Raw genomic sequence first — 12,976 nt, forward strand, 5'->3', positions numbered from 1 at the left:
GAGTACGAAAAAAGAACGAAAATTTCTTGTGGCTGCTGGGATTCGAGCCCAGGTCTCTACGGCCACAACGTAGAATTCTAACCACTAAACTACAGCCACTGTAATGATATCAGGCGGTTCTAGACTTAAAATCTTACTATTCAAAATTAATAATTGAGTCTCGCTGAGTATATCTGCTTCTCTTCTGGGTGTAGCACGTTCGATAAGGTTAATGGAAAATCATAAGATGTTAACAATAAAACAAAATTTGGCAGATTATATCACGCTTCAGCGTTTGGCTCACGATTTATCTCTTAACATCAGCTGCTATAAAACAATATTAATGATCAATTTTATCTTATCTCTGGATATCAAGAAAATTTAAACCGCCTTCAAGCCTGGCATGCAATGCTTAATGTCATTATCATACCATCAATCAACAAGTAGTCTCCGGTAAAAGGGGACGGAACTTTCATGCGGATGTGATGAGTTTAATGTTTTCTTAGTACAAAGATATGTGATACCCATGTGCTACAAGGACCCTTTCATGGATAGATAAATGGAATTTTTTTCTTACATTTTCATCATTTCATGTAATAGTTTCCACTCGTTGTGACAGACGGGAAGCTCCCGAAGTGTTGGTTGTCCACAAGCTATGACTCATTTCAAAATGGTTTTAAGTCATACAATCAGAAATCCACTAGCCCTCCGTTGAATCAGATCATCGGATTACACACGGTAAATGCCAATGCCCGTGACGTGAGCGGTAACTATTGAACATGAATACCCTTCAGGAACCGTATGAACCTTTCGACCAAAGAATCACATCAGAGTAACTGAATTTGATGCTCAAGAAAATGTAGTCCGCGCAACAAAGAATTAGGGCCATTCATGCCTATTTCACCTTCCAACATCTAGGAGGCAATTGGATTCTGTTCCTTCGATTTTGCTAACTTGGCTTGTATAAGTCTATCCAAAATTGGAGGCTCCAGAGGAATTGGGTCAAGACAACGCTCTGAAGCAGCAACAATCACCTACCAAACAGAAATAGTTCCCACATCTTCATTTTTGTTACCAGTGAACTAAATTTAGATAAAAAGGAGAAATATACATAGGAGTTATGTAGTATATAGAAAGATCGAAACCCATAGCCAGGGAATTTATCTATTACCTCATCAAGTAAAAAGTCAATTGCCGCTTCATCTTCAACAGTTTCCTTTAAAGGAGTCCTTAAAAACTGAATATCCAGCTGGATTTGCTGGAATCCACTTCGATTAAAGGTCTGGAGTCTGACAAATTCTTGCAAGCTCTTAAGGCAAAGTTTTACTATTGTTGTTACAACTGACTCCTGCAATAACAAGCAAACGCAGTTCATTTTGCTTCATTAACAGCACTGGATATTTTTCCACCAGCACAACCATTCATAGATTCATACCTGTGTATATTCAACTTTGGTAAAAATTTCAACTTTTTGCTTAAACAATTTTGCTAGATGTGTTTCTAAGAGCTGGCTCCTGCCTCTGTGGGTATTAGACCTACTCATTTTATCATCTCGTAATGGGTTACTACGTGATGAGGTGGTGCTTCCATTGCTGTCAGAGCGCCGATGCTTACGGAGGAGCCCTTGAGGTAAAATCTGCTTCACCTCACTTCCTACTGCTTCCAACTAGTGCAGAGAAATTTGAGGTTATGCACAATAGATTTTAGAAGTTTTGCATAATCAGAATATTTAGTCATATTGAACTGTGCAGGAAAAAGTTTAGAAATTATATCCTTGTCTGATCAGAAAGTTTAAAGAGACACTAACCTCTTGAAGAAATAAATCCACAAACATATGAACTTCCCTAGGCTCCTTGTGCTGCAAATATAAAAAATCAGAAATTGTTTAAAAGGTGAATGTCAAACCATTTTCATGATAGGAATTTCTTTCAAAATTAAGGAAACATAGCCTTACAGCATACTAACCTTAACCCAGTTTGGTGTTGTAAACCTCTTTCTTAGCAGAGTAGATACCCTCTGGGTGCTCATATTTATATACTGCAAAATGGAACAGAACAAACTAATAATTAACAATGAGATAACTAACTTTACTTAAAATATAAAGATATTTGAAATGGTTCATCCCACGCCAGAAATAAAAATCATCAGAACTAAATATGTGCTCCCCTGAGGCAGCAAATTGGTATGACATCAACATTCTCATGAAACTGATAAAGAGCACATCCACACAGTTCCAATAAGTACTAATTTTAGTAAAGTCATTAGTTCAAAATGAAGAAAGGAATCAATTCCTACATGATGCAGAAGCTTTTCACCAGCTGACCTAAATATTCTACATATCTCCCCAGGAACAAAAGCAGGCCCATTTTCATAACCTCGAACACCACCACCAGAGAAGGAAGCAGCTATTTCCTGACATAAAACATGAAGATCTGACTGAAGCCCAAGAGAGTAGGGAAAGAAATAGAATTATTCCACTTTATTTTTTGAAATGGCTGTCAGCCGGTAATATAAAAGTATCAGGTGAGGACAGAAAGTTGCCTCAGTAATTCTTGGGATGGCAGTTTGTTCAATGAAGACAGAAAGTTGAGCCAGCACCAAAACAAGACCGGCAAGAACTTTTTCACTTTGTGTTCCCTCCGTCAAACCATTATCTTGACTTGATGAATTATTTTTTCCAGAAAGCAAGAGAAAACGATCATCAAGAGCCCTGAAGAAGTCCTGAAACCCCTCTTGAACCCAATCAATTATGAAATCTCTCAGTTTAACTAGCAGCCCTAAGTCATCATCAAGAAGTTGCCGGAAATCCTGCAGTAAGCAAATAGATCAAAAAAGACACTCAATGAATAAGCTGCACATACATTATAAATTCTTACGCAAAGAGTAAAGAAAATGTAAAAGGTACAAGTACAGAAAACATAACAAAATAAATGGCCAGACCAAATAAAACCCACAACAAAATGCAAAGCAGCTACCCAATTGAGGCCATTTTTCAAAGAATTTCATTGTGCAAATTCATTTAATATGCATCCAAATAAGAGAGATAAATGCATATGAGCAGCATAAAAGATGGACTCAGATACATAAAGTAGCATATAAGGGATGCAAAGTTTGAGCCATTTCTGCATGCATAAAACAAGATTCTCTCCAGCATCTCATGAGTTACCAGTAAGACATCCATGCTGCCCTGAAGCACCGCTTTTTTGCTGGCCTCCAGAGCAACCTGCAAGGGGAACTCCTCTGCTGCCTCTTTCGGGCTAATATTAACTTTCAGGAGGGCATCTGCAAATTGAACAGAATAAACTCAAACTCTAAAGTAATTTTCATTAGATAATCTACATGAATAAAAATATCAAGTTTATCAAAATTTTCAAACTTATAAAAATCTATGTAGAATCTATTCATACATATGGTTTAACCCTTAGTGCACCTATCATTTTTCTTAAACAAATGCCAACTGAACATGCACTTGAAAGTATTAATAATGCAGCTATGGACATCAATTCAAGAATAGCTATAGTTGTCAGCGGCAGATCATAAGTATTATTTTGCCTAAGCTTCATTTAGGTTAATTCATTTTAGTTAGAAATACAAGTGAATAAAGACTCCTACAAAGTGGAGAATAGGTTAATAAGATTTCTTTAGACCTCCATCATAATATAGGTAAAAACCACAATCTGTCCATTGTTATTAAATCTAAAATAAGTTGTTATTTATTGGTGATTTGAAACTCCAAATAAGTAATAATATTATTCTGGAATAGCAATAGTAAAAAGAACCTGATATATCCTGTAGAAGGTGAGTGAATGTGCTGGCAACATACTGTTTAACAGCAACTTGGGCAGCCTGAGACCACATAGGATCATTATATGGAGCTCCATCCCTCAATATGGAAACTATGTATCTTTCTACTCAGATTAGAGGAGGAAGAAATGCAATATAGATTAAAAAAAATAAGGGTTTCAAATGAAATTCAAGAAAGACCTCCAGGGAAAAATCAGGTAGAACAGCCTCACATAAAATTTCATCCATCAGAAGCACATCTGTCCATATAGTCCCTACAATGGTTTGGCAATTAAGAAAAGGTATTTAAGTTGCAAAATAAGAAGAAAACAACTACTATAGAAAATATAAGCTATAAGTCCAGAGCAGACAACAATCGATTTCAACCAAACTCAAAAACATATAAAGTTGAATTCACACCATCACCAATAAACAGTAATAAGTATCAAAAATCAATCTTTTCATTGAAACAAAAGAAGGCTTAGTTGAGGCATTTGTTCAACAAGCACGAACATCAAGAGCACTCTCTTATCTCCATCAATACCCTACAGACATCTCCAAATATCAGGCAAGATAAAAAATTATTTGACTTATGTGGTCACTTGTAGAATTGCATTTGTAAATAAGGACAGGTTTTATAATTAGTTATGTTCAATATTTGGCTAGCATTGTTGAAATCATGAAGGAGAGGAGAAGGTGAGAAAAAGCACATGCACACTACTTACGAAGAACACCCAGGAGATTGGCAGAAGAAATCCGTCTCTTCACATATTGCTCAGTCATTTCAAAGTGCCTAAAAGAAAGGTAGCATGTGAGTAAAATGTTGTCATGCTTTCTAATCCGAGGAGAGGAAGAATCAACTCAGAGTAGGACTCAAAGATAGGTTACAACTTGTAAAAAAATGGGAATTCTGATGAAGCTGCTTACTTGATAACCAAGTCCTGTGCAAGTGTAATTAGTTGCTTTTCTGAGTCAGGAAATATTACTCGATAAGCACAGATAGCCTCCGCAAATTCACGGACAGAAGCCTAATTTAAATAACAGGAAACAAGAGTTTCTTCATTAGTCTATCTAGATGGCATTTTTTCTCCCTCCCCACTCCCCCCCAGCCTCCTTTTCTTTAGGGGATGACTGATTTAACTACAATCAAAGAGCCATAAACAAAGAGGGTCCTATATGGTAAATTAATAGGAGATAAATTTGGGAAAAGACATCATCTGGTCATCAAAGAAGATCCACTCACCAGGATATAAAGCACAAATCTACCAGCATTCAAGTACAAATGAAAATGTTTGGTCACTACATATGTGATACTAAGCATATGTTGGATTATGAAGAAATTCATTTAATATTTACCTAAATAGACAGCTAGAATGGCAATGCAGTAGTAAACTATTTTATGCATCCTGCTGCATCATGCATCATCATTCTCATTGAAGACAATGAATTCTAAAAAAAAGACGGAAAAGATTTCCCCGAAGCAAGCCAGGAAGTTTCACAAAAGAACTTGAATTATCAAATAGAGATAACCATCTAATTTGCACAAAAACAGTTTTCTTTTTCCTTTTGTAATTCCTTTATCCAACCCAGTTCCTACCCAACAAGCCATATATAAGAAATTGCTAAAAATGCTACTTCATGGCTCATGCTCACTTACCTCATGGGGCGTACTACGAATCGAATCAGAAACTTTTCCCTGTTTAGAAGGATCAGTAGACTCCACAGTAACATTCTCAAGTTCATCTGTTTTAAGCTGAAGGTCCCCTAGAGATTGTTCTAACTTTTCAAGAAGTTTTGCCTTTAAGCTATCCACCTGCCCAATTACAGGTAATATGTGCCATGCACAGGTATATATGTCAAAAAGATATATATCAAGTGACCTCAAATACTTGTTTAGAGAATAATATTACTGTACATTTAATACATATGGTGCACATACTAGAGGCTGTCAGCAATCAGAAGTTTAAAATATTTTAATAAAGAAAACATGAGATAAAGGGTGACTCAATTTTCATCTTTTAGCTGATGCAATTTCATGTGGAATAAAATGGCATGCATGGAAATGTAGTGTTTAAGCTCCATTGGAACTTTCGCAACCAGCTAGATAATTCAATCTGAAAGTTGCAGTACGAACCGGAAAATCCAACTGCTTCAAAAGCACTGCAGCTTCAGCTCTAGCTTGTATGGATTCAGAATCTGAGAATAGCTTTCTCTGAGACGGGAAATTTGACAAAACATTACAAATTTCTTTTATTTGCACCAAATCACCGTACGTTCATAAGACAAGAATAGGCATACCTGCAAGTTTTTTACTATTATAGCAACCGCTTCTTCAGATGCTCTTTTACAGTCCTGGAATGATGAATCTCCATATGCCTGGTAAGAAGAAAAACAAAGGTATGTTAAATCTTCTGAACAGTAAATTTTGAGATAAAAGCACAATATGTACTAACAACAGAATTAAAATAGAAAATACAAGAGAATGAACAAGGTAAGCAACAGCTGACCTTAAAAATTGGCATTGCTCCAGTGTAGAACTTGACTGCATCAGCATATGCTTCTGACTTGATGCACTTTCCAAGTCTAGCAGGCAGATCATAAATGAACTGTTCTTTTCCACAAAAGACAAATTTTGAGTAACTCACCGTAGGCAAACACCAATGCATAAGTAAACAGGGAGTATATCATACGAATCCTACCTAAAATTTTTCCTTAACAGTTTTAATTATGAGCTGTAACATCTAAAAACCATAAATTTGCCATGGGCTTCCCTATCTATTATTCGAATATTGCATTACACTCATAAAATTCAATCCTAGGGCTGCTGTCTCATTACTCACAGGTCACCACAAACATTTGACAGTTCTTTAATACCTGAACTTTACGCAGAAGATTACGTGTTCGGTGCAACTTCTCTATGTGTTCTCTCTTCTCAAAAAGAGAAGTGTTGACCCCATCGCTTCTAGATTGAACTGACATTATCTGAAATTATAAATGAAGAAAAAATTTAATTTGCTGTAATCTCCCTGCCTCATTTCTTCTACATTATTGAAAAAATTCAACTAGAGTTGACACAAAAACATTCTAACACACCTTGTCAAGAAGCTGCTCCATATTTGCTTCCATGCCTACAATATTACTTTTCATCCTGGTAAAAGCAAATTTTCAGTACCAGTGAATTGAGGTTCTTAAACAGCAGTTATGTAAGAACTTCAAGGATCCAATTGCAATAAATAAATTGAACAACAGTTACTAGCACATAAAAAATCCAGCCAAAATAAAAGGAACAACAGAATTTGAACAGAAAGATATAATGTTGATAAACCCTAATCCATTCTTCCCACAGTAAGAGTATAATGGCAGTGGCAATTGTTCACCGACGATTTTAAGAATTGAAAGAAGTTACCGTTTAATTGCATCCGTGGCACTGATAAACTTGTTATAGTTCTCGTAGACCAACATTTGCAAGTCAGTATCGAGATTCTTGATTTCGGCAGCCATTTCAACGTGCCTTTGAAGAAGCGCTTCCAAATTCGACTTTTGTACCTACACATTTCAATCCAATCCATGCGTAAGGGATCAAACCTTCCCATTTAACTACAAGTCCTACCTAAAACAGCATTAATCTAATCTAAACCACGAATTCCATTCCGAATAATTGATTTCTATAAAATCTATAATTAGAATTCAATCAAATTTTAATCCGTGATCTGGATCGAATGAATTAGAGTGAGCGTACGAGGAGGTTCATGTACTGATCGGCATTGAAAGAATTGGTGTTGATGGCATCTAATGCCCCGTGCTTTGAAGAAGCGTTGGGAGTCGACGAAGGATCTGGAGAGTAGAAGCTCGACAATAGATCTCTCATTCTCTTAGCCTTGTCGTCCAACGGAACATCGTCCGTCCCCATTTTTGGCTCTTCCTACTATTGATTAATTCTCTGCGAATTAGATAGAGATAGAATTTGGTTTTAGATCGGGAAATTTTAGTCAGGAGCAAGCGAAATCTTTGCAGGCAAGAGAAAGAACTACAGCAAGAGGAGGACGAAGAGCCTGAATCATAAAACGATATCGTCTCAGAATGAACAAAAAATCCAGCGTGGATTGCTTTTGACGTTTTTGGTGCTCTAGACACGATCCAATCAGAAACCGGGTATTTGTCCAAAAGGACCAAAACAGTCCCAAATTATAAAAGGAGCAAGACAGATATGCAAATTCTACAAATTTTATTTGTCTTTTAGTATAATTTATGTTTACAACACTTAACTCTCCTTAATTCCGCTACATTTCCACTCAAAATTATCAAATCTGAATTTTTTTTTTTTTGTGTGTGGGGAAATGAAAAAATCATATAACTTTTTCTACATATAATGTTACTAATGGTGGCAAAAGAAAGTCACAATGATCCAAACATTCCCCCTGAAATTGTGTTGGCATGGCCGCTTGGCTTATGTAATTATTTATAGCAGTTAAACTGTCCACGAAATTATGGACAAAAAAATAAAGGAAAAAACACTAGAAGGATGACATATAATTGACTGCCTAACTAATTAGTAATTACTAGAAAATAGTACTCTTCTATTGTTACTTCAAGTTTTTTTTTTCTTTTTTCTTTTTCTTCCTCGCTCGTCATTCCTACTTCTCCTCTTCGCACCATTACCTACCTTCAAACGTCCTATGCAAAAGTCAAGTACTCACTTTGTTAACGTTCATACTGACCTGAAATACTTATTTAAAAATATAATTTTAATTTCATAAATTTTGAATACCATTATTAAGATTTAGATAATTTGTTAAACTTAACATATTACATTAAAAAATATAAAAGAAAAGCTTTAAATGCATTTGATATAATATTTTAAACAATTCAAATAATCTTTATTCTTATATAATATTTATTTAAAATTTATATTTTTATTTTAAATTAAATAAACTCTTATGGTTAATAATTAATTAATTATTATTAATTAAAATATTATTTATTATTTTGATTAAAATTTTATTATTTATTATTAATTAAAATATTATTTGTCATTTTATATCATGTAATGATGACATAACATGTTAAACATGTTAAAACGAATTGATTGTATAAAATACTAACTTAATATGATAACAAAATTACGTAATATTTTTTATATTCCACATCAATATCACGTGAATATAAAATAATAAATGACATTTTGATTAGTAGAAATTGATCAATTACTAATTATAAAATTAGACATCATCCAAAATAAAAATGTAATACCTTGATTGATTGGAAATAATATAAAATAAAACTTTATTTAAAATTTTTTAAATAATTGATAAATTTTTAAATCATCATTCTAATGTGTTTTCATACTTCAAACCATTTGCAGAAACATAAATACCACATCCATCAAGGGCAATAAGGGGTATTAAATTCGGGTATTAAAAACCTACGACATCACATTCATAATTCTCACCTTTACAATATTCTAAATTTGAAGCCTTGTCAACATAAAAAAAAAAAAAAATTACATCCAAGTGTGATACTAAAAATACCTTAATTTACAACTCCTGTTTGGCAATAGATATAGCGATTATTAATTTTTTAATAGAAAAATTGAGGTATAAAATTTGAAATTCCACCTCTCTGATATTTCTTACATGAAAAAAAAAAATTTAAGTGGCACTATTTATTGTCATTACTGTTTATTAATTTGTATCTTTCAATTGGATTAGTCTATTAGGCGGTGAATAAAAAAATCTCTACTAGTTCTTTTTAAGAACATATTTATTGCATTGCAATATTGCATTATCAAGGAGCCTAATATCCTGCAAACTCGGTTTCGTGCTAACTACTACAAAACATTCACATGATTTCACCACAACCATATATTCTAATTCATAATAATAAATAATAATAAATATTTAAATAATAGGCCCTCAAAGCATTTCTTTTTTTTTTTCCTTTGTAATTTTGTGTAAAAAATAAATAAATTTCTTCACATAAATGAACACAATAACATGCCTGTAAATTTGAGAAACATAGTAGAAAGTTAAATACAGATTCTACGTTGGAATAGGAAAAAAAAAAGGAAAGGACGAAAGAGATTCTTTTATTTTTTTGGGATTTTAGACAATAAGCATTTATTGGTTTTACTAGTAAAAATTTTAATTTAAAAGAAAAATCTAATTTTTTTAAATTTATTAAGTAAAAGGCATTCAAACTTTAGTTATTTAAAATAAATTTATTATTTATTACGAGTCAAATTTATGTGATTAGGATAAAATAATGTAAAGATTCCATAATAATTATTACAAATTGAATTTGGATTATCATCACGTTTTGGGCAAACTGAAATAAGCGATAATATCATCAAGTAAATTGTTTTTTTTTTAAATATATAGTATTGTTATTTTGATGCACTTATAAACAAAACGTTCTCATATTATCTCACATAATTTTACAAGATGTTAATTATTTTGACATGTTTGGATTTGTAAAACTATTATTAGTGGTGCTACTAATCCAATTATTTATTTTTACTAGTACACGATTAAAACAAGAATATAAAGATCTCAAGTAAAAATTACCCTCTTTATCCCATTTTGTTTATTTCTTTTTTTTTTGTTAAATAAATTCAAATTTTACCATTATTAATTATAATCTCAAAAAATATGTTATAATTTTATTAAAAATAAAGATGAAAGTTAAGTTAATTTGACAAAAAAATTAATAAAAAACAAATAAAATGAGACTGAGAGAAGACTTAAAAAGTTAAATTATAATGTAAAATTTGATTCTTATGCACCAGACATGCCAGGTGTATTCCATGCAAAGTAATAAACATCTCACCATAGACAATTAGGCATGCAGATAATGGGACAACTGAGTACTACCCCACCAAGATTTAAGAGTAAAAGGAATCCAACGCACCTGCCTTGTATGTAAAGGCCAAAACAACAAAATTGGAAAATACAGGAAATAATACTGGAAAAGTTTGATTACCTTCTAATCTCATATTAATTTGGAAAATTTTGCTAATGTTTGGATGGCACTTATCTTATCCAGCAAGAGTTCCTTATTCAACAATCAGTTTGGTGGTATAAATAGTGGTAGGCTGCTGTCAAAAAATAAATTCAAGATAAAAATAATTTCCAAAATTTCCTATTTTTTGGAAAACTAAAAGGAATCCAATGGGTTTATTCCAAATAGGCTGTGCAAGGGGGCGTTAAATGCTTCGCTGGCGTCACTTCGCACGCCAGCGGTGACACCAAACCCATAAACCCTTTCAAAAGTTAACCAGGGAAAAGACCCTAAATACCCCTCGAATATTATATTATCCACTACCTAGCCAATCAACCAATGAAGCCATCCTCTTTCCCCTATAAAAACCCCCTTCCGTTCCTTCAGTAACCTTCTTTCGTTTCGCTCTTAGTCGCTCTCGTTTCGTCCGCTCGCCGTTTCTCATCGCGTTGCCTTGTCTTCAACCAGCTAAGTTTTCTTATTTCTTAATTTTCTTCTCTCTTTTCTTTCTTCTTCTCTACTATTCGTCGTCCTTGCTTTTTCCTTTTCTTCTTTCGATCTATAGATCTGGTTTAGATCTAGGGTTACTTGGGGTTCTTCTTTGTTATTTTTGGGCTGTTTTGTTCACGTCCGATCTGCGGATTAGGGGTCAGGTATTTGTAGAAACATTCCAATGATTTTAGATTTTCTATGAGCTACGCAATCCTCATGCGTCGAATCCGTATTCTCCACTCGTTCTCGGTCGTCTTCCTTTATTGGTTCTACGTTTTCTCATGAATTAGCCCCCTCTTTGTTCATCAACCTCCTTATCTAGATCTAACCCCAGTTAATTTCTCTGACTGTTGAAAATTTGAATTCCCTAATTATCATTCAATTTATTAATCTCCATTAAATATTTTCCCGGATAAAAATAAAAGAAAAAAACCCTTCCCCTGAGATGGCTCCTTTGCAAAGGTCAGCGAGTTACGGATCCGATTCCGACCCGCGATATGCGAACGTCGACGAGAGGAAAAGGAAGAGAATGCTGTCAAACCGTGAATCTGCAAGGCGATCACGGATGAGGAAGCAGAAGCAGCTCGAAGATTTGGTTAGCGAAGCGAGCACATTGCAGAAAGATAACAGCCAGCTCTCTGAAAATATCAACGTCACCGCCCAACGCTACATCGAGATGGCATCTGCCAACAACGTGTTAAGAGCTCAGGCAATGGAATTGACCGATAGATTGAGGTCCCTGAACTCGGTGCTGCATATTGTGGAAGAAGTGAACGGTTTTGATGTTGAAATTCCGGAGATTCCGAATCCCCTGTTGGAGCCGTGGCGGCTCCCCTGTCCGATTCAGCCAATTATGGCGTCGGTCGATATGTTCGAGTGTTGAGCTGTTGATGGATAGACTCTTCTTCCTTATTCGGATAATGTGGGTCTCTTGTCGAAGTCAGTTTGTGCTCGTGAGTCGTTCGTTAATGTTATCTTTTTCCTCTGTTTTTGTCTGTGTTTTTGTTAATGTTAGATAATATAAACTTAGGTTTATTCTGATGTCGAGTCTGTTTAATGGGGAGTTTGGTTTTGCAGAAACCTTTTGGTGTTTTTTCTATTATGTACTTATGGATTTCCATGGATATGTGGAAAGTTAGTTTTCCGATGCAATGGTTCCTCTTTATAGTATCAATTTCTTTCTGATTATTTGTTGGTTTGGATGCATGAACAGGATGTTTAATTGAAAAGTTGCTATAGAGTGATAAATGTGTAAGTTATGGTTTGTATTTTGCTACGTTTGGTAGAAGAAGCCAAGAAGGGGAAGTTAGTTGTTTGAAACTTTGAATATATCCAATGCTTTGGTTACATAACAAGAGCGAAACGTTTTAAAAAAGAGTTTCATAACTACTATATTATTATTATTATATGAAAATGTGTTCACGCTTCCTCCCTAATGACAATCTCGGCATGTGCCAATACTTGTTGTTTTGATGACAGCAAGTGGCATTTATGTTGTGATCAGCTATGTCAAGAGTTTAATTGAAATTCAGCATTCCTTTGCGATAGTCACTCCATTTGTTCTTTTTCCAAATTATTATTGAATCTGATTTTCAGAGCAACGTTAGTTCACTTTGAATTTGGTTCTGTAATAGAAATTGTAATGGACTTTGTCTTGCCTGTGCTGATGTGCTCCTTTCTCCTGGACAGACTTGGATTCTTCGATGTGAATAATGAACTCTTTCAC

General features: G+C 34.2%; 2 protein-coding genes and 1 non-coding gene across 3 annotated transcripts; 1 reads left to right on the forward strand and 2 right to left on the reverse strand.

Moving 5' to 3' along the window:
* Positions 28–99, reverse strand: TRNAH-GUG. The gene has a single exon. It is a non-coding gene; the product is annotated as a tRNA-His (tRNA).
* LOC18613691 (vacuolar protein sorting-associated protein 51 homolog) lies at positions 356–7,852 on the reverse strand. Its single transcript, XM_018114007.1, has 20 exons — positions 7,502–7,852; positions 7,169–7,308; positions 6,856–6,910; positions 6,637–6,744; positions 6,270–6,368; positions 6,061–6,138; positions 5,897–5,974; positions 5,420–5,575; positions 4,690–4,790; positions 4,488–4,555; positions 3,964–4,037; positions 3,759–3,825; positions 3,146–3,261; positions 2,521–2,787; positions 2,275–2,391; positions 1,945–2,016; positions 1,787–1,837; positions 1,415–1,645; positions 1,151–1,327; positions 356–1,013 (listed from the first exon to the last, which is right to left on the reverse strand). The coding sequence occupies exons 1-20, from the start codon at positions 7,670–7,672 to the stop codon at positions 894–896; spliced, it is 2,346 nt and encodes a 781-aa protein (XP_017969496.1). The 5' UTR covers positions 7,673–7,852; the 3' UTR covers positions 356–893.
* LOC18613692 (bZIP transcription factor 53) lies at positions 11,137–12,437 on the forward strand. Its single transcript, XM_007051040.2, has one exon. It carries the CDS (start codon positions 11,696–11,698, stop codon positions 12,131–12,133), a length of 438 nt encoding a protein of 145 aa, XP_007051102.2. The 5' UTR covers positions 11,137–11,695; the 3' UTR covers positions 12,134–12,437.

The sequence above is a fragment of the Theobroma cacao genome, chromosome 1 (genome assembly GCF_000208745.1).
Source record: "Theobroma cacao cultivar B97-61/B2 chromosome 1, Criollo_cocoa_genome_V2, whole genome shotgun sequence".
Taxonomy (NCBI): domain Eukaryota; kingdom Viridiplantae; phylum Streptophyta; class Magnoliopsida; order Malvales; family Malvaceae; genus Theobroma; species Theobroma cacao.